The following is a 21009-nucleotide window of genomic DNA, read 5'->3' on the forward strand; positions in this document are numbered from 1 at the left end:
TTTTAATTCAAAATATTTCATGTTCATCATGAAATTCACCTTGCCATGCATTTTCTTTTTCTTTCTTCATTTCTTACAGCCCTGGCTCAGGAGTGGTTCCTGATTCTAGGGAAAGAATTTACTTTCAGAGTTTACCTGAACAGAGAGAGAGAGAGAGAGAGAGAGAGAGAGAGAGAGATAACTGCAAGAACTAAACTACTGCACAAGAAACAGACAGAAGCCAAGCCACAATAACCATCTAAGACGAAGACAACTACTTGAAACCATTAAACATTCGACGACCAACATTTTTCAGAGTTGTCTTGCTGATTTCTTTTGTCAGCAAACGTATCGCAATGTCTCATGATCCAATACCTCTCTAATTCTTCTGGTGTTCGACCCGGAATCCGACCAGCTATTAAATCCCACCTGAAACCAAGACAGCGAAAAGAAAAAAAAAATCACACCATGGTATTTGTATATGCAAACCTCCATGACATTAAAATCCAAGATAACAAATATTGTTAAATCTCCAGATTCAAGCTGTAGAATTCATGCTGGATAGTTTCACGTGACTTGAAACACAACTGTTTCAGATATCTTGTTTTGCAATAACTGCAAGGTAAGGACACTCTTGTATATACGGATCAAGGATTTAAGGTCAACTCTTGACTGTTGGACACATGACGGAAATATTTAAAGGTAGCAACGTGGAAGGCAGCTGGGGTTTTAGAGTACAATTAATGTTCGGAACAGTAAAATCTGAAAGACGATGAGACAATAGAAAAGACAAACTTTACAACTTGAGATGGAAGTGAAGTTTGGAATCTGGGTTGTAAGTGCTTTTCCTTTTTGTTTTTTCGATTAACCATGTGCAGAGTTTGCTGTGCTGCATGCTATCAACTCCATATTTGTGTAATGGCTTAGATTATTATTATGTATTAATAATGAGAAAAATAACAGATACTAATAATTTGGATTTGGAAATAAACAAGTTATTACCTCGGCCCAACGAGCCTATACATTCTATAGAGGAGATCTTCTTCTTGTTCAGTCATGTTTATGAATTCCCATTCATTGCTAATAACCTCTGCCCGAGTAGATGGGAAAACAAAAGGACATCAAATGAAAGTTTCATCAAACAGACAAACTTTCTTACAACTAAAAAAAGAAGACAGACAAACTTACTTAATTAGAAATGAAAGTTTGTTGGAAAGGGAACATAAAATGGAGAAGGAATGAAGCACCAACCGTCAGACTCAGAAGTGGCGGTTTTGGGTCGTTTTCGACGACATCCGTCCATGGTCTGCGTTAGAAACCAGACTAAAAAAGAAAGGTAAATGGAGGAGAAAGAGAGGAATGGAATAAATAAGGAATGAGAGAAATGTAGTAAATTGGGTTGCGCTTGTAACTTGCTAGTATTATATATATGAGTGTGGAATTCAAAGAAAGAAAAGGGAATATATATCTCTTTGATGCGGAAGCCACAACCACAAGTTGCTGCTGCCCCCAACAAACTACAAAGTGTGTTTGTTGACTCGTAGGCTTGTAGACTTGTAGTTGACAACACAGAGCTCAGAGAAGAAACAAGGAAGAAATGGCAATGGGGAAAAAGCCTAGCTATATATAAATATAAATATATAAATATAAACTTGCCTTGCCTATCTGCTTTGTCTCCAAAAGGCTCATTCATCTCTTTACCTTTGTCATCATGCATGGATGATGGAAGATGATGGAAGATGGATGGATGATGGAACACTTCCCCTCTTATTTTATTATTTGTTTAGCAGCTCAGTGAGCAGCCAACAAATAAGGTAAAATTTGCATTTTTATTCTCTCTTTTTTAAAAGGGTAAACTACAGTAAACCCCCTAACTTATAAAGTCATTTACGAGTCCATACCCGATTTTGGGGACATTTATGAGTACATACTCAACGTCATGCGGAAAACCTACAATTTGCTCCTCCGTTAGCGAGATCTTCAGACAATCATTATCTGCCTATGTGGCATTTGTGGGATCCATTTTTTAATTGACGTGGAGTTCCATGTGGACAAAAAATTAATAAAAAAAATTATGTAAATGTTAAAAATAATTTTAAAATCATTAAAAAAAATTAAAAAAAATCTCATCTCTCTTCTCCAACCTAGCCAATTCTTTCTCCCTCTCGACTAAACCCCACTCACCACCACTCTCTCGTCGCCGCCCAAAGAGCCACCCTGCCATCTTCTCCTCCCTCCTTTCACCATGAATACCCAAAAACCAAAAATAGAAAACCTATAGAAAAAAGCTACACGAGGAGTGCGTCCATTGAGGACCCAACCCCCTCTCTTCCTCCCAACTAAACCCCACCTCTTAGCCACCCCTCTCCCGTCGCCTACCCCAAAACTCATTAGGAAAAAAACCATCAGACGCACCCTCCCTCCCTACCTAGCGACCTAAATCTCTTAGCCCACCCCACCTAACACCACCCCCAAGTCTCTGAGCCCCGACATCCAACACCCACCCTCCTCTAGGAACCAACGCCACACACCCAGCCAACCCCATGAACTTCGCTGAGGCTCCAAAATTATGAAAACAATAATTAAAAAGGGAGAAGAGCACGTTAACTACACCAAAGTGCAAAAACAATCCAGGAACCAGTTCGTTATTAAAATCAAACACATGCATTGGAATCTACAAATTGAAGGATGAAGATTGATTAACTAAATTTTCAGAAATATGTAAGCTCTGTAAATGATGAAAAGAGGTATCACAAGCCAAAGAGACATGCCCTCTTAAATTACGCTTGAGACTTTTAAAACCCCTACAAAAAAAAAAAAAAACAAAAAAAAACCAGGCCAATCACCATAACGCACCAAACTCAAATCAATTTCAAAACCTAATTTGTACTTGGTCAATTTATTGATCAAATTCGAATTTGAATCTAAACCCTAAGGTTGCAAAACACTAAAAAGCCTCAATTTCAGGCTTCGCTCGATCAAAGGAGGATCTTTATGTGGCTTTGCTCGATCTGAACAAGAAATTTTCTTCTTGTTTAAGGCACGAATTAGACGAGCATCAAATTCGAGGCTTTCGAACGTCTGCTCTTCTTCGTGATCACTTTCAATATTGGGTGGCTTCTCCGTAGTTTCACCATGGGAGAGTCTGTAGACTCCGAAGTGGAATCAATTAAAAATGAATTCCATAAATGCCACATAGGCAGATAACGGATTGTCCGACGATTTCGCTAACGGAGGGCAAATTGTAGATTTTCCGCGACGTTGAGATATACTTATAAATGTCCCCAAAATCGGGTATGGACTCGTAAATGACCCTATAGGTTGAGGAGTTTACTGTAGTTTATCCTTTTTAAAATTCCTTTCTGAAAAATAGAAAAGTAGATTTACTATTCTATCCTTGGATCCATTCCATAGCAAGATATATTGGGCCCAATAAAATACCATCATTTAATTAAGAGCAGTGTGCATTTGAAAATTTTGACATGAAAAGTACATAAGCACCCAGAGGTCACTTCAATGGTATTTTAGTCCTCACAATAATGTTGTTTGTTTTTGGGTCACATGCATCTTCTTCCCGTGACTTATTGTGCACAGAGGAATTTTCAACTTTTGTCCCTACACTACTATATATAAAGTATAACACGAGGGAATTTCGAATGGTTATCAAAGAAAGGCAAAGGTACTTGCTACTTGCTTGCTTCCAAGTTTCCATACTGTGCACTTCGTACTATATACGACAGTGTAGACCAGCATCAACATCCATCTATTCTACGACAACAATTCCGACCAAAACTAACTAAACCCCTTTCTAATGTTCATACCTGTTGATCAAAAGTGACTTATTATTCCCTTTCAATTTTGAGTCAAAAGGGTCAAAGCTCAAGCCAAGTGTGAGTTGGGTTGATTGGTCATTGAGCCCAAAGTTTTGTGGGTTTGGGCCCAACCACAGCCCACAACAGCAGCAAGGTTTGTTTTATCTTCTTTCTAAAATTGGAAACAAATTCTAGACTAGCTTCTGGGTTTGTTTTGTTTGGGAATTTGCCTGTTTCTTAGTAGCACATTAAAAGGCAAACACCAATGAACAAGAGAATAGGCAGACATTACATAATCAGCAGTAAGCAGGACAATGAAAGAAATTGCCACAGGTTCTTCAAAATTAAATCACTGTTTTGCACAGCAATTACCATTAACGTCAATAACACTCCGACTCCGAGGGGTGGTGAAAGCGGCAGGTGTTGCAAAACAGAGCTCTTAATTGTTGCCACACAAATTCTTTTGAATTCATACGAAGTGTGTCAACTGTTTATGCAGTATCTTGAGAAGATACTGATGAATTTCTTTTCTTATCTAAGCCCCTCTAAATCATGTCCTGTATCACTTGAAGAACATCTAAAATTATAACTGAGACTTTAGCTAGTCATTTAATTTTACTTTTTATTGTTTTCAAGGATCCAATTTAAAGTTAAGCAACGAAAGAAAAAGGATAAACAGTGTGAGTTTGGTCAATGAGAGTATGTTTCATAAAGACAATCGAACTGAACAATAGAGTTTATATTTGCTGTCAGAAACTCCAACGTTTCATAAATCAGATTACAATGAGGATGGGTATTGTCTTCTACAGAGAACACATGAACTTTCCTGTTCAACTCAATCCAACTACATCCAGGATCCTTTTTCACTTCCAAGCTTCTCAATCTCTTCCTTGCATTCATCTTTGCCCCCCACTTTCCCATTACTGCATATATGTTAGACAAAATTATATAAGCGGATATTGGCTTGGGATCCAAGCTAAACATTTTATCAGCCACCTTCTCACCCAGTTCCATGTCCATCCGGAACCAACAAGCATGTAGCAGAGCTCCCCAGATAACCCCATCCGGTTCCATCGGCATCTCATCGATAAACTCCATAGCTTCTCGTAGATGACCAGACCTACCAAGAAGATCCACTATGCATGCATAGTGTTCAAGAGTTGGGTTTACTCCATAACTTCCTTCCATCATGTGGAAAATTCTCATCCCTTCGTCGACCAGACCAGCATGACTGCAGGCAGACAGAATCCCCACAAAAGTAGCAGCATTAGGGATGACTCCTTGCTTTAACATTTGCTCAAACAGCAACATTGCCTCAGAGCCAAGCCCATACTGCGCATACCCGTTAATGAGAGCTGTCAAAGCTGCCACATTTGGTGAATGAATGCAGATAAATGATGTTTCAGCATCAGTGATGCTTCCACATTTTGAGTACATATCTATTAGGGATGTTCCAACATACACATTCAATTCGAATGGTGTCTTAATCAACTGGGCATGAAATACTTGTCCCAATTGAAGAGATCCAATGGCATGAACAGGCATGAAACAGAGCAGAGAATGTTGATCTTGTACGGTCAATTGATAATCTGTGCATTGTCACATATAGTTCCAAAGCCTCCTCATGCTGATGATTTTGAATGTGACCAGAGATCATGGCATTCCATGTTACAGGATCCCTTCCCTTTTCGTTTCTTCAAAAAGCTTAAAAGCCTTATCAATGTCCCCAATCCTAGAATACACAGAAATCATGGTATTTGAAGAGATTATAGTTCTATGCTTCATATTCTTAAACAACCTCTTTGACTGATCAACTTGACCACTCATCGCATAACCTTTGATCATCAAATTATATGAAACTGGATCCTTTTCTTTTAGTCTACTAAAAATTCTTTCTGCATCTTCAATCCTATCCATCAATACAAGCCCCCGATAAGCGAATTTGAAGCATTTAAACATGGGTTTTCTAGTCGATCATAAACTCTCTTGGCACAATGAACAGCCTCACTATTACAATAAAATTCTATCAAAGCACCACCAATGGATTCTTCAGATTCAAAACCATACTTAATCAAAAGTCCATGCACAGCCTTCCCTGCACACAGCACTCCCAATCTCCCATAAGCCCTTATAACACAATCCAACGTAAACTCATTAGGAACCACCTCACCACTCCCCCTCATCCATTGAAACAACTCCAAGGCTCTCTCACACCCATCCTTCATTCTTAGCGTACCCGGAAATCAACGTAGTCCATGCCACAACATCCCGTTTCGGCATTTTTAGAAACAATTCCATAGCATCACCCATCAAATTACATTGCACGTATCCCACGAGCATTAAGCTCCACAACAACTCATTTCCACCACGCAGCTCATCAAAAACCCGCTTAGCGTCCTCAATTTTAAGGCAATTAGAGTAGAAATGCAACAGAGAACTCCCCACTAGCTCAAAACACTCCGTCCCAGTTTTCAGCACCGAGCAATGCAACTCTCTTCCCTCACTCAAAGACCCTGAACGCGCGCAGACGCTAAGAGTTGTCAAAAAGGTCGTTTCATTGAGTCTCACATTGCCATGATGCATAATTGAAACCAAAGATAGAGCCTCACTGAATCTTCCCCACTTTGAATACCCCGAAACCATGGCGTTCCATGAGACGACGGTTCGGATGGGCATTTCGTCGAACACCTTCCGAGCAACATCTAGCTGCCCGCATTTGCTGTACCGAGTTATGCAGACGTTGGTGGAAACTATGTCGGAGACTAGAGTTTTCGCAGGTTGATAAAGGGTCGACAACTGTTTAACGTTCGGCTTCCATCGGCTGCGCTTCCATGTTCCCACCATCAACATTTTCAGTTGAGAGAGAGGTGAATGAAGCTCGACGACGTCGTTATACTGTAACTCTTCTCACGTTCTCTCTCTGTTTTTCATTTTTTTTCTAATGATAATGATCAGTAAGTGATTGCATGATTCGTATGAGAACCTCGTGTCGATCTAAGTTCAGTCCCCAGCAGCCACGTGTCATTGATGCATTATATTAGAAATTCCAAATGCAAGCGCTTCATGCACGAAGACACGTGCCCCCTTGTGATCTTACCACTTAAACAGTTTCGCTCTCGAATCTTTCACTCACTCGTTCTCTGAGTCTCTCAACCCAGAAAACAAGAAGCAGCAGAAGAACAAACAGAGACGAAGACTCTTTTTTCTCACATCACACGAATTTCTTTTCTTCATATATTTATATATTTTATTACTTCTTTTAATTAATTTCCATAGTTAAAATGGTGAAGCTGGCGTCGGCTCGGGAGGTCCGAATGTACGGGCCCCGGATGGACCGGAACCGAGCCGAGTACATAAACGCCGGGCTCTACGTGTTCGCGACGGTGGTGCTGCTTGGTGGGTTTGTGGCTCAGCTGTCCAAGGAGCCCAAGTCAGGCCTGGTTCTGATGCTCATAGCCTTGGTCATAATCTTGGTGGTGAATTTGCATGATCTGGTGGCCCACCTTGCCATGTTCGACTACTCGATGCCGTTGATGGAGCTGGACCAGCAGCTGGCGCTCGTAGAGTTCGCTGTTCCTGTGATTCAGGCTCTGGGCACCGTCCTCTCATTCTTGGGCATTTTTTTCCTTCTAATTCAGGTTTATACATATATTAATGAATTGTTAATCATTTAATTAAGAATGTGATGTGGCATTAAGAGTGCAGAGAAATGTTGCAGGCAGAGAAAGGGTATGGCTACTCTAAGCTTGAGAGGCATGCGAAGAACATGCTTATTGCTGGCCCTGTTTTGTGGTTGCTGGGTTCGATCCACAACTCGTGCCAAATCTATGAGAGAGCGGATGGGCATGTCCAAATCCTGCAACAGAGCGTGCACATCCCCTTCTTGATTGGCAGTGTGCTGTTCACAGTCGGTGCAATTCTCAACACCCGAGAGCAACATGGTTTGTTTCGTCATGGCCTGCAGCTACTGGTAATTGTTTAACCTCGTCATTAATCCATTAATCATTGTTATGTCTAAGTAAATTGCGGTTATGAAATTGGGCCGGTTTGGGATTGCTTTTTTTAGGAAGCACTTTTGCGAGCACTTGAGTTGCAACCAACCTTGAAATTTTTGTTAAAATTAAAGGGATTCCCAAAAAACACTTTTGGTAGTTAAAAAGCGCTTTTAACCATTATAGAAGCACGCCTAAATAGGTTAATTCATTAATTTGTGTGTTTGTGCGTGTGGGCAGGGTAGGAATTGGGTGTGGTTGGGGACCGGTGGCAGCCTGATGTTCCTGATTGGAGGATTGGCAAATGTGGTGAAGGTGTTCAAGATGCAACAGATGAGTGATGGGCTGAGGCTTGAGAAGCTGAGGGGAGGGGCACAAGAGCGGCTAGTTTATGAAAGGGAAGGCCATGTTCCCCTGATCCTAGAAGATCAACGGAGGAGATCAAACAGACCACCTTATCACGATGATGACCATCGTCATGTGGAACCAAGTGTAGAACCACCAGTACCTCCCACCCCGTACAAAGATGGTCTTGTTGGTCCCACCGCTTGAATACATACTTAATACTTTATAGTACATGTTGGCTCTTGTGCTTCAAAGTTTTTTCTTTTCTTACCCTACTTTTTATGTCATATCTTGTGCACAGAAACTGCATAAATTCAGTGAAAAGTGAAAAGGATAATGCCTACCTCATTCCTTGTAAATACTCTTTCTTCATGTGAATCACAACTTGTAAATACTCTCTTTATATGAATCACATTTTGACACAAAATACATGTAAAAATAACTCATCAAAAACACAAAAATAATTTTTTTTTCACACACGTCACACTATTATTATTAGTAGGAATGTTTAGGAATGTATGAGTTTTGAAAATGTCAAATGAGAGGTTACTGCTAACAGAATCTAGCCTGATGGAAAATGAGCAGACCAATATTCCAACTCATGACACTTTAGTAGTGTGTAGTGTGTAAAATTCGTCTCCTCTTTTATAATTTAGATTATCATTTCTATTTATACAAAAACCTAAAAGTAATGAATGGGCTGCTTGAAGCCAAGGCCCAACTAAAATTTTGGCAATCCGGAATGGGCTATGAACATATTTAAAACTTTGGGTTATATCTTATGGGCCAAAATCTCAAATAGCCCCCACACTTTTTGTTTTTCTCAATGCTCTTACCAATAACTTTACCATAAAAATTTACTATATTTCTCGAGGTAATATATCGAGTTTTCGGTTCTCTGTATATCTATCTTCCTTCTCCTTTTTTATTTTTTATTTTATATTTTATTTGTACGTTGTACTAATTTTAAGCGGACTGCGTAACACGCGTGCTCAGTCTCAGGAGCCCTTACGGCCCTTACGGTGATAAGAGGAGAGCGAGCCTTTTGTCGTCTGTCTCTGTCAGCCCTAATTTTCTTATTCACAATCACAACGTTCGTCTCAAACAATCGAGGTTTTACTTCCTTTGAATTTTTCAGGTAACCATTTCCTCACCCATAATCCTTTCGATTTTGGCACCTATTTGCCCCAAATTTTAATTTTCTGTCTGTAATATGCTTCTGTCCATTTTGTTTCAATTCTCTATTGCGTCTTCGATCTCCTTCCCTCTCTGTATTGCAGAAACGTATATATTTATATGATTATTTGCTTTTCTAGGATATTTATGCGCTAAATTGCTGTATCTTTCGGAAAAATTTACACTTATTTTTTACATTTTCTCGTAATTTTTTTGAAGACATAGGTGTCATTCTCATGACGGCAATTTCCCTACTTTGATTTGCTTACGCATACTTATTTGTATGCATTGTGTACACAAATTAAAACTTGCCTATTCGTATTACGTGCATTCAATATATATAATAATATATTCATCATATTTATGTCGTAAACAATAATATGGGCATGAAGTGTAGGTTTCCGTTGTGTGTAATTAAGATGAAGATATATTGAGTTTGTGCTCTTGTGGAAGTGTGGTAGATTGAGGGACTGAATATTTGTATGGTGTTGTTCTGTAGGTGAAGGGTTGGTTTACAGAATGGCTTCTGTGTCCAGTCAGCCACAGTTCCGTTACACTCAGCCACCATCGAAGGTTCTTCATTTGAGGAACTTGCCGTGGGAGTGCACAGAGGAAGAACTGATTGAACTGGGAAAGCCATTTGGTAAAGTTGTGAACACAAAGTGCAATGTTGGAGCAAACCGTAATCAAGCTTTTATTGAATTTGTGAGTGTAATTCAGTTTTTTTTTTTTTGGGTCCATTTTGCACATTTGTCATATATTTTACTGATAGACATTTTCCTTCAATGCTTGTTTCATGAATGTTTTTAGGCGGATTTAAATCAAGCTATTGCGATGATATCATATTATGCCTCATCTTCAGAACCTGCTCAAGTAAGGGGGAAAACAGTTTACCTACAGTACTCCAATAGGCAAGAAATAGTCAACAACAAAACTGCTGCGGATGTTGCTGGAAATGTACTGTTGGTAACAATTGAAGGTGATGATGCCCGCCTTGTCAGCATAGATGTTTTACACCTGGTAAGCAATGTGCCAGCTTCCCTGTTTTAGTTAAAGACGTAAATTTGTCAGTATAAATATGTTAGCGTTAAGGTATTGTGTTTGGGTTGTAATTTGTCTTGTTCTGGGATGTTTTTGTTTGACATAAATGTGAATGGATCAGCAGGCCCATTTCAAGAGAAAATCTTCAATGGCAGCTTAGTGCATCGGGAGAAAGAGCACATGTGTGTTTGTCTCCTTTCTCCTTTCTTAACACTGCCTCTTTCTTCCCTAATCTTCCTCCTCATGATCCTGATCCTACCACTCTAATAGTTTAGAATGTTTTCATTTCTTCTCTTGTGCATCCTTCTATCCCTTTTTAAAATTTTCTGTTGCTTTGTTTCATCAGCATGATTGTCTCACACTTTTATGTTATACTACGTCTCAAGTGTTTAATTGCACTCTGAGTGTAAGTCTGTCCGGCATGGATACTTTTAAGTCTTTATAGAAAAGTGGATACATGGTTTAATGATGCCAATTAGAAGATTAATGAAATGGTTCTTATTCCTTTAAACTAAAAACTGGAATTATACGACCCCATAGTTATCCATATAGGATTCCTCAGTAATTATATTAATTATATTTTGCAGATAGGATAATGGTTTTACAGATACGTTGGTTGAAAGATTAAGGTGCCTCCATAAAATCAAATATCATTCTTGCTTTTTAATAGCTAGAAAACAAGTTTTTCTAATAATCCTGTGTATTCTTCGTTTGGGGACACCCTTTTCACCCCAATAGGAAGTCCTAACAAGCAGGATGTGGTTGGAATATTTAAGTCTTTGGATATTCTGTCGGATTTTTGGGCCTTTTTTTTGGGTCTCTTTAGTTTATTTATATAATTTTCTACTAGTCCTATGTCTTCTGTGAGTGGGGATACACATTTCACATTAACTCAGCACAAGTGTGGTTGATCTCGAGCAGGATAGTCTAAGTATCTCCCTAGTGGCTCTGAAATTTTTAGTTAGTATATTCCATTAGTATGTTGTATCTTTAATGTTAATTTGTAGCTTCCATTCTTCTTCATTCACATGTAAAAGATGTTTTTCAAAGATAATGTAATCTGTTTCTGTTAGATGTTTCCGTAGTTCCTGGAAAATGAAATTTGGAGGTCTATTATTATCCATAATGATTCGTAGAGGGATTATGTTTGAAAGTTTTTTTCTTAAGTTTGTAAAATGTATGGCTTCTGTGTATCTTTCTGAATGTTTACTAGCGATGCAGGTATTTTCAGCTTTTGGGTTTGTGCACAAGATAACTACTTTTGAGAAGACAGCAGGATTCCAGGTCTATATCAGTTAATCTAGTTCTGAATTTCTAACTGGCTTCCATTGGCCTTTGGAGACAATCTCATTTTGTATTATTCTTCAGGCATTGGTGCAATTTTCAGATGCAGAAACTGCCACTTCTGCAAAAACTGCACTGGATTCAAGAAGCATCCCCAGGTGACAGTTGTATTAGTTGCTTGGCATGGTTTCAAGTCTAAGATTAAGTTGTTCGCATATGTAGGAGCTAGGCACCTGTTGGTTATTAGGGCATGAGTGTTCTGTAAGAATTTTGACAGAAATTTAAACTTGAAATGCATGTTCTTGTACTATAATTTTTAAAAATAAAGCAAAATAGTTCTCGCAACTAATGCCTTGTTGCGTGATACTTCTAAGTTAGGCCGTTAGATGATATTTGGTGATGATGGCACACTTTCTGCTTGTATTCGTTTTTATATGCGTGCAATGCGCATGCATAATGATCTTCTAACTTTTGTTCATTCGGTATAGGTATCTTCTACCTGACCATGTGGGACCGTGTACTCTCAGGATAACATATTCTGGACACACAGATTTGAGTGTGAAATTTCAGAGCCACCGAAGCAGGTAATCACATGTTCTTTGTTCTTTTCCTTGGGAATTATACCTAATGTTATGTTGCAACCGTCTATGTTTGTATTTGTTATATTTCCTCTCTTGTTGGTTATTAGTAAAACCATGAGTTCCTTTCTATCAAGAAAATTAAAAAATCTGCTTTTTAAGTTTTACTTTTTAGACTGTCTTTGTCTCTTTGTTGGCGACTACTGTTCTCACTTTTTTCTGATTCAGGGACTACACTAATCCTTACCTGCCTGTTGCTCCATCAGCCATAGATGGAAGTGGTCAGGTAATGCATTGAGGGGGAAGAAAACTCTTATTAGATTATTCATGTGGCAGGCAGACATTTATGTACCAAGGCCCCCTTATTGATTGAGTAGCCACTTCCCAACCTTGGCATGCATGTAACGTAGTAATGCTTTGTATTTGTATGAGGTGTTTTTGTACTTATTGATTTATCATTGCAGATTAGCGTGGGCTTGGATGGGAAAAAGCTAGAACCTGAGAGTAATGTGCTTCTTGCATCCATTGAAAACATGCAGTATGCTGTCACCTTGGACGTTTTACACATGGTATATCCGATTAATTTTCTCAATTGATTGTTTTCTTAGTTGACCATGCTCATTTAGTTAAAAACTGATCTTTATTTTCTTTTTCCTGCCATTAGGTCTTTTCTGCTTTTGGGCCCGTTCAAAAGATTGCCATGTTTGATAAGAACGGAGGGGTTCAGGCTTTGATTCAGTATCCAGGTACCTTTCTGATTACTCTATTTCATGGTTTTCAAAATTGGACTGGATGGGCTGGTCTTACCTGGTTGATCGGTAACCAGCCAGCTGGCACGTCCATGGTTGAACTTAAGCCTTACTGATTTCGAATTTAGGCCTTGATGATTTCAAACCTATTTTTAAGCCGTACTGATATCAAACCTAAGGCTTACTGATTAAATATAAGGTTGTTTATCACCAATGTACATGGTGCCATATCTGCATGGTACTGTGTTGTACAATTCCTATAAAAGTAACTGCCGATGATATATTCAACTAGATAGTAATTTAGGTAATAATTATGTTATGGCGTGCAGATGTTCAGACAGCTGTAGTTGCCAAGGAAGCCTTGGAAGGGCATTGCATTTACGATGGAGGGTTTTGCAAGCTTCACATCTCATATTCACGCCATACTGATCTCAGCATAAAGGCAAGTTATTTGATTAGTCATTTGCACTTCTATATTATATTCCACTTCTCTTAGGGTTTTCTTTTTTCCTTCAACTTTCCCCATGATTCCGAGAGACAAGCTCTGCCTGATGTTCTGTGCTTACTGTGCTGATTACAGATCAACAATGATCGGAGCAGAGACTATACAATCCCTAACATTCCAATTGTGAACCCACAACCCTCAATTCTAGGGCAACAGCCTGTTCAGATGATAGCTCCCGCAGTGCCTCAGTATAATGGAGCTCAATTTGCTCCAACCGATCAGGCTGTGATGCCTCAACCTTCTGCAGGGTGGGGACCGACGGTTCCAGCAGTTCCTCAGTCTGTGCCCCTTCAGATGCATAATCAACCTTACATGCCACCTGGAACTTTACCTCTACCTTCTCAAATGGGCCCTGGCATGATGCAGAGTGGTGCACCGCCTGCAACTTTGCCTCCCTATCACCGTGGTCATGTGCAATAACGTATCCTCGTGTATTGAATTTTGGAATTCGCTGTCTTAGTTGTCATCTCACCGTTCAATGGAACACGCCCCTGCATATACAAGGAGCATTTGAATGAGGGAACTGCTCATCTGTAAAAGCAGCAGCCCCTTTTCATTTTCTTGAAATTTTGATAGTGAGATTCTGTAAAATTAATTATCTTCTAATACTTGATTTAGTCCCATGACTCTGTTGCTTACTCTCGGTCACTTATGGCACTCTGAAATAATATAACTTATTAGTTTTAATTTGGTTGTTCATGAAAACAATTTTTCTGCAAACGAAAAAATATATATATATATATATTTACAGTTTTTCTTGGCGTAGTGCATCGTCTTTTATCGCGTATTTTAGTTCTGAATTTTTCGTCTTAAAATTAGACTGATGTTATAGAAGAAGGGAAGACATCTTTTCTTTATTAATTTTTTTCACAAATTGTTTACTTTTCTTTTTGTTTTTCAATCGAGAATTGGCATTTATCTTTATTTAACTGACGTGGCAAAGATCTCCATCTCCAGTCCGCACTAGGATTAAGCTTAAACACCGACCGTTACCAAAAAAAAAAAAAAAGGCTATTAGCTTCTATTTCCTATTAGAAAAAGAGAACAGAGGCGCTTATGTATAAATAGAGGCTTGGAGCTTTCTTTGCTTTGCAGTTTGCATGCAACAACGCATACCATATACCAACCCCTTCTGCGGCCTTTCATCTCTGTAAGTTATTAATGAAGCTCTCTAGATCAATCTAGGCCTTCAATTTGCTCTCTTCTTTTCGTTTATCTTTAGTTGTATTGGTTCTTGTCTTGATGTTCACAAGAAACTTACTTTCTGTATAAAATACTACGTTAATGGTTGGTTACCTTGGAGACCAAGAAACTGATACATCAATTTTCTACTTCTTTGATGCTTTTCTTGTATGTTTGTTTTTCATTTACTTGTTTTTGTTACTACATGGTTTGGAGGGATTTTTTTGTTTCCTCCACTTGTGTCTTTAATTTTAGCCTTCGTCATTAGGTTTTCAACTGTTGAAACTATTAGTCAGAAATCTCCATGGTTTTATTTTTCTTTTTAGTACAATGGAGGCTAGTATAATATGTTTTGATTCTCTTCTTGTGTGTAAATTTTTCGCCTTCTAATTGTGCTTCCACCATTCTTTATAAAATCTGTTGGTATATATATTATCGAACAGATTAAATTCGAGGAAAATTTGTGTTTTCAGACATTCTGGAAGAATGCATCAAGCAACAACTTCTAAGTGATTATTAATTATGTTCACGTTTAGCTTGCATCACAATCCAGGCTAACATTTCTTTTCACATTTGGCTTGCAGGTGTGTGAAGTGAAATAGTGGTTTTTAAACAAGTTTAAGTTCAATATTAATTAGCAGTTTGGGAAAGATGGGAGCGCTCAGTGACGAATTGGACTTTCTTCAACTAAGGCAACAACTGAAACAACGCATCAGAAACAATCATATGAAGGATTTGGGTTATGCTTCTGAATCCTCGGTTAATAAGAACAAATTACTTTCCGACGAGTAAGTTTCAGGTTTAGTTCTATATTTCGATTCAATACGATGCCTTTTTTTTTCCTTTTAAATTTATGCATATGGTCCATTTATCTTTGTAGTTTTGGATATTTCTTTGGCCCATCGCAATCTGTTATTGCGCAAAGAGTGATTGAAGAAAGCAAAGCATTCATGCCAGAGTTGAGGAATTTGGCATCTAAGGTCGGAAATTCCCATGATAAGGTATGTGTAATAGAGAAACTGATGGCCACATTAATATTATTCAAAAACCTGTAAAACCACGTTTCATGTGTGGTTTTTCTTTTTCTTTTTTTCCAGGGTAACAAGGAGCTCAAGAGCCCTGTCTTAAGCACGACCAACGCAAAGTCTGGTTTGAGATGTAAAAACCTTAAGGAGTCCCGGGATTATTCCTTCTTACTATCGGACAATGCAGAAATTCCTTCAACTTCAAAAGGAGGAGAGCCTCGACTTGTGAAAAATTCTCTCTCCAATTCAAGCAATAAACGAAATCCGGTTTCTGTTATACACAGAGCTTCTTCAACAAATTTGAAATCCGTAAAGAGGCAACATTTGGAAGAGAAAGTTCAGTCACTGCCTGCAACAAGGAAAAAATTAGAACAACCGAAGAAATTGCATCCACCTAAGAAAGCAAAACTGATTGCAGACAGTTGCAAAACAGCCTTGAAAACATCACAATCTTCAACAAAGCCGAACATAAAACAAGCAAAGCATTGTCTTGAGCCCGAGAACACAGAAGTAAAGCCAGAACAGAAAAGCTCTTCCTTGAAAAGATCACAATCTTCAACAAAGCAAAACATAAAACCAGCAAAGCAATGTGTTGAGCCCGAGAACACAAAAGTAATGCCAAAACAGAAAAGCTATTTCTTTAAAAATCAGGTTCTTCCTCGCTCGCTCACATGCATTTAACATTAATTGTCCACTTAATTATATTTCTTTCCATTTTCTCTGTTACGAAGCTCTGCAACTAATGAATACATTGCCTTTGTTTCCTTTGAATTTATGTAGACCAAACGCCATGTGGAGGATAGTTATGATGATGACAATCTTGACATTTCCTCTGTGATCAAAATGTTTGGGTTAGATTTCTTCTCTCTTTAAGCTTTGATTTGCTTTATCAATTCAACAAAAAATAGGCCACTTTCATTTATCTAACATAATATGATGGTCGTGATTTTTCAGACCTAAACGCAAACACAGAGAAGATGATGACGACGACGATGGCAGTGGCATGGTCTCCAGCTTTGCTGATATTATGAGAGAAGAGAGGAAGAGGTGAGTCACTGATCAAGTTTATCTGCTGTTTACAAATTTCCCATTAAAATTATGTCGTATATATGTAATTAGATTTGGTCACGCTCATGTCAATATATGTACAATAGTCATGTTTTGGCATGTTTAAGTGCAAACCCTAATTCAATGCGGCTCCGTTTTCACAGTGCAAAAATTGCTAGGAAGGAGGATGAAATAGAGCGTCTCCGGCTTGAAGAAGAAGAGAAGCAGGAGAGATTAAGAAAAGCAAAGCAGCAGAAGCTGAGAGAGATTAAGAAAAACTGATATTGCATTCGGATATGGGATTTCATATTGAAGATTTTTGGATTTCTAATTCTTAATGTAAATTGTCTAGTTGATATAAGAATTGAGACGTATTAGCTAATTCAAAATAAGATGGTGAAGAGAAGTGAACTTGAATAAATGCAACTAGAAGCAAATATACAAACACAATCTCTCTATGCACATATACACAAAACCAAACTCACATCACCAAGAACAAAACCCACGGATTCACATTGAATAGAACCTAGTCCCTCCCTTTTTTTTTCACTACTTTTTCATTCCTGAAAGGGTTACAGAACATTTATGACAGCTGTGGTTTTAGAGCTCCTTAAGACAGGAAACTTAACAACATAATTTTGGACTGACAGAGAAAAAGGCAAACAAAAATGAAACATGAGCATGTAAATGTATGTGAAAATGGAACTGTACTACTGCCTGTCCGTCTCCAAAACCTCCGAGATACGAAAGCCTCGGAAGCTTCATCCATGGCAGCCTCTGGCTTCCACCATATGTTCTCAGTTCTAGTTTTCAGAGCCGATCGATTGGCTCAGTGCGGTCCTGCACTGCAAGCCGCTCTGAGACATCACAAAGTGATTTGAGATTGCACTGGATCAAGGCTTCCACAAAGTAGCAGGTCTCATCCTTAGTGTTCCCTTCAGGCACGTCAACCACGAATGACTCGATCACCACGGTCCCTGGTCTTCCATCAATGATCTCTGGATGGAGGGAGATGATGGAAGAGTAGTTCTGAGGAAAAAAAACCCGAATAAGAATTCAAAGACAGGATAAAGTATGTTTATGCTGATTGTATAAAAACAGAACAAAACAATCAACAGCCAGGAAGAAAACTCGATATCTGCCTACTAAACTCCAAAGACAAGGACTTCAGTCATGTCAAGTCAGGAGATCTGCTGATAGCAGGATCAGCATTTGCCTCATAGGCTTGTCAACAAGCCAACTTTAGTCAACATGGCAGTGCCCTCATTGCACATATCGTGAGGATGGAATGGTTAAGCCCTATAATTATAAGTATCGGAACTAAAATCCATAAACATCTTTTAAATGTCATTCATCGAGCTAATAACATTACTTCTCAACTAATCATATTTACTTTTGATTATCTGAAAAATAGTTAACTTGTATGACCACCATAAAGTGCACAAAAAAGAGAAAGGTGATGATTCCCGAATAGGACAAGATACTTGAATCAGTAGGATTAATGTCAATAACTGGATGCTAGGTACCAATTTTCAGAACTTTGAGATCGATAAATGAAATGATCAAGATACATGTTAATTTTAATCTTGCAGCACCAAAATTGAAGCCTGGTTTTTGGAAATCTCTTTTTTTCTCTTTTTCCCTGAAAAGTTTGATCTGATTAAGTCCGACAGGGCCAGAAACTTCATATTAAAAGTTTGAGAATGAGATAATCTGTAAAATTATCTGCTCAGACGCATGCAATTGAATAAAAGGAAAAGAGAACTATGTGCAAGATTATAACAAGGAAGAGTCTCCATACCCTAAGTCTGTGATCCCCACCAATAATTTTAATGCTAAGAATATGTTCATCATCATCAAGAAGTTCCAATCTTTCAGTACTAGTAGTGGCAGGAAGCCCAGACTTAACATCAACTTCTCTGAGACTTCCAATCTCAAGATTCCCCTGCACCACACACCTGCTGACAAATGGCTTATACTTTTGCGGTTGATCAAATCGTCTTACCAATGACCAAACCTGATGAGAGAAGAAAAAAAAAAAATTTAACTCACATTCTAAAAAGGGGCAAAAACTGCACGAATATACTGCTAATAAATATTTACATGTCAAATCTCCAAAGAAGTAGCATTTGCACCCAAGATCTCTTACGAAAAAAAAAAAATAAATAAATAAATTTCACTTTCAGTTATCCCTTGTTTCGCAAACTAATTCTCAGTGAGGATGCCTCTGGGGCACACCCTATTTGTCCATTTGGTTGGAAACAGAACATTAAGGAGAATAGTAATAAACATTTCTAAGCTTTCTCTAAGTAAGCCAACTATTGCATGTTAATAATAACAAACATCAGGAACAGTGATAACAAGCAATTCAAGTTTTCTTTCTTGTTTCTATTTTCTCCTCAAGTTTCTCTGCAACTGCGTACAGTTAGAGACAGTGACCTCATCGATCTACACCATGGATTAGTGTAGGCACACACATTAATGACCAAAAGAAATACCACAGATCAAAATCAGATACACTCGAATCCAATCACACATGTCATAGACAAACTTTAAAGAACAAAATCAGCATACTCCCAATTCAGCGTACAGATTACCCACATCTAACTGAAACCACAAATCCCTATATATACGAAAATCAACAGATACATACGTATATAAACACACAAATACACACACACCTCCTCCCTATACGTGACATATATGATATTAACATATCACCAAACGACCAATCTCAGATCAAACGAATACAATAAATCAAAAGACTGGAGCTTCATAGACCCACATATAAATGTACAAACGCATATATCCCATACATATATATATGTAGAGAGAGAGAGAGAGAGAGAGAGAGAGAGAGAGGGGTACAAGATGAACAGGGGCTTTGATGTGCCTGACGAGCGTAGAGGTACACTGATGGTCTTTGGGGTCGTGCTTGTGATGCCTTCGAATGTATTCACCCACAATCCCACCAAACCCTGCTCCTCCTCCATTCTTATTCCCATTCATTTTCTTCTTCCTCTGCTTCTTCTGAAACGATAACAATACATTCAATTAAAACACACAAAAATGAACGACCTTGCCAACAAAAAAAAATCAATCAGAAATAAACTGACCAATCAAGCGCAGACTTAGCTCCACCTTTCGTTTTCCGTCTGCGCTCTGCAATTAGGAGCAACAACAACAACAAGGAAGAGTACAGCTGAATACGGATTGATTCGAAGAGAGTCAACTCGGTTCGACTCGGTCAAACCTTGTAAGTGTGAAAGAGAGAGTTAGGTCTCTGAGAGAGAGAAGTGTATGAGACTCACTGCCATAGAAGAAGCACCTCACCTCAGGCCTCCCTATCATCCTCATCACCTATCTCACCTTTAATAATTTATTATTACTTCAACCAAAAAAATAAATAAACAAAAACACTCCCCATTAATTAATTAATTAATTTGCAATTTGTATTTACTTTTGTTTGTTATTGCAATTTGCTGCAATAAAATATATTTTTCCTGTCTAACAAATGCCCTTTCTTTTGAACCATAACTATGAACATGCCATTCACCTGTCTGTTTCTGCGGATTTTGCGTTTTTTTCTAAATTGTCACTCCGCTGCTGCTTCATTTTACACCTACCACCCACACAACCGTTTGGATTAGAGAGGGGATTTTGTCATACGTGCATTCTTGACCGCTTGAGTTACAATTCTCTTGTTCATTTTGGAGTGCTATGAATTTAATGATTTGTCGTTGGTTAATGTCCTAAATGTGAAGGGCAAAATAGTATTTATACAACATTTAAAGTTTCAATAATTCAATCACCTCTCTCCTGATTCAATTCATCTTAAGTTAAATTAATGCTTACTGTTCAATTCTATAATTAATTAAAAGAGGTGATTTTCCAACTACTTTTTTCTCCACTTACACTCTCTTTTGCATTTTAATGCTTTTTAATCAATTTTGTTCTCTTTTGTTATTTCTCTTTCCTATTCTACTATTACCCTACAATTCCCTTTAATAAGAAGACATGTACAATAACTTACTAATATTATGGAAGAATAAAACTCTGAGACTATTATGCATACCTTGCTATCTGCATATCTAAGCTCTTAATGACAGTTTGGTTAGTAGCATTATTTGATTCTTTGACCTGTAAACATGTTAGCCCAAAAAATTTATTATCTATTAACTACACACAAAGATAAATAATAATCACATACTTTATAATAAATAAATAAAATTTAGCGTACAAATACTTATATTTCTATTTATTTTCAAATATATTTTTTATTTGGTTTAGCTTT

At 38.1% G+C, this 21009-nt stretch overlaps 5 protein-coding genes and 1 pseudogene across 5 annotated transcripts; 3 read left to right on the forward strand and 3 right to left on the reverse strand.

Moving 5' to 3' along the window:
• Window positions 1–178: 178 nt before the first annotated feature.
• Window positions 179–1623, reverse strand: LOC103333666 (transcription factor TRY). Its single transcript, XM_008236555.3, is given in 4 exon segments — window positions 179–290; window positions 292–408; window positions 982–1069; window positions 1231–1623. Coding segments are annotated over 4 exon segments (294 nt in total). The 5' UTR covers window positions 1283–1623; the 3' UTR covers window positions 179–253.
• A 2849-nt stretch (window positions 1624–4472) lies between these two features.
• Window positions 4473–6886, reverse strand: LOC103333771 (pentatricopeptide repeat-containing protein At4g13650-like; annotated as a pseudogene).
• Window positions 6887–6927: 41 nt separating this feature from the next.
• On the forward strand, window positions 6928–8487 carry LOC148917531 (polypyrimidine tract-binding-like protein). Its single transcript, XM_089051744.1, has 3 exons — window positions 6928–7429; window positions 7510–7761; window positions 8024–8487. The coding sequence occupies exons 1-3, from the start codon at window positions 7073–7075 to the stop codon at window positions 8333–8335; spliced, it is 921 nt and encodes a 306-aa protein (XP_088907870.1). The 5' UTR covers window positions 6928–7072; the 3' UTR covers window positions 8336–8487.
• Window positions 8488–9083: 596 nt separating this feature from the next.
• PTB2 (polypyrimidine tract-binding protein 2) lies at window positions 9084–14148 on the forward strand. Its single transcript, XM_089051743.1, has 11 exons — window positions 9084–9266; window positions 9804–10009; window positions 10115–10324; window positions 11567–11629; window positions 11714–11787; window positions 12118–12213; window positions 12436–12493; window positions 12672–12776; window positions 12872–12953; window positions 13286–13398; window positions 13537–14148. Exons 2-11 carry the CDS (start codon window positions 9824–9826, stop codon window positions 13879–13881), a joined length of 1332 nt encoding a protein of 443 aa, XP_088907869.1. The 5' UTR covers window positions 9084–9266; window positions 9804–9823; the 3' UTR covers window positions 13882–14148.
• Window positions 14149–15144: 996 nt separating this feature from the next.
• LOC103333770 (uncharacterized) lies at window positions 15145–17389 on the forward strand. Its single transcript, XM_089052467.1, has 6 exons — window positions 15145–15431; window positions 15524–15694; window positions 15800–16319; window positions 16449–16519; window positions 16623–16715; window positions 16880–17389. Exons 1-6 carry the CDS (start codon window positions 15295–15297, stop codon window positions 16995–16997), a joined length of 1110 nt encoding a protein of 369 aa, XP_088908593.1. The 5' UTR covers window positions 15145–15294; the 3' UTR covers window positions 16998–17389.
• LOC103333664 (abscisic acid receptor PYL8) lies at window positions 17113–20071 on the reverse strand. The gene is made up of 4 exons (XM_008236553.3): window positions 19832–20071; window positions 19584–19745; window positions 18517–18732; window positions 17113–17744 (listed from the first exon to the last, which is right to left on the reverse strand). The coding sequence occupies exons 2-4, from the start codon at window positions 19722–19724 to the stop codon at window positions 17526–17528; spliced, it is 576 nt and encodes a 191-aa protein (XP_008234775.1). The 5' UTR covers window positions 19725–19745; window positions 19832–20071; the 3' UTR covers window positions 17113–17525.
• Window positions 20072–21009: the final 938 nt, after the last annotated feature.

This window comes from Prunus mume, linkage group LG5 (assembly GCF_029339155.1).
Source record: "Prunus mume cultivar Tortuosa linkage group LG5, ASM2933915v1, whole genome shotgun sequence".
NCBI lineage: Eukaryota > Viridiplantae > Streptophyta > Magnoliopsida > Rosales > Rosaceae > Prunus > Prunus mume.

Coding starts and splice junctions, on each gene's coding strand:
- LOC148917531 (XM_089051744.1), top strand. CDS start 7,073: ATGGTGAAGCTGGCGTCGGCTCGGGAGGTCCGAATGTACGGGCCCCGG. Junction 7,430..7,509: donor TTTTTTTCCTTCTAATTCAG/GTTTATACATAT, acceptor GAAATGTTGCAG/GCAGAGAAAGGGTATGGCTA. Junction 7,762..8,023: donor GTCATGGCCTGCAGCTACTG/GTAATTGTTTAA, acceptor GCGTGTGGGCAG/GGTAGGAATTGGGTGTGGTT.
- PTB2 (XM_089051743.1), top strand. CDS start 9,824: ATGGCTTCTGTGTCCAGTCAGCCACAGTTCCGTTACACTCAGCCACCA. Junction 12,494..12,671: donor CCATAGATGGAAGTGGTCAG/GTAATGCATTGA, acceptor TTATCATTGCAG/ATTAGCGTGGGCTTGGATGG. Junction 13,399..13,536: donor ATACTGATCTCAGCATAAAG/GCAAGTTATTTG, acceptor TGCTGATTACAG/ATCAACAATGATCGGAGCAG.
- LOC103333770 (XM_089052467.1), top strand. CDS start 15,295: ATGGGAGCGCTCAGTGACGAATTGGACTTTCTTCAACTAAGGCAACAA. Junction 15,432..15,523: donor AACAAATTACTTTCCGACGA/GTAAGTTTCAGG, acceptor TTATCTTTGTAG/TTTTGGATATTTCTTTGGCC. Junction 16,320..16,448: donor GCTATTTCTTTAAAAATCAG/GTTCTTCCTCGC, acceptor GAATTTATGTAG/ACCAAACGCCATGTGGAGGA.
- LOC103333664 (XM_008236553.3), bottom strand. CDS start 19,724: ATGAATGGGAATAAGAATGGAGGAGGAGCAGGGTTTGGTGGGATTGTG. Junction 18,733..19,583: donor TCAAAGCCCCTGTTCATCTT/GTACCCCTCTCT, acceptor TTCTCTCATCAG/GTTTGGTCATTGGTAAGACG. Junction 17,745..18,516: donor GTGGGGATCACAGACTTAGG/GTATGGAGACTC, acceptor TTTTTTCCTCAG/AACTACTCTTCCATCATCTC.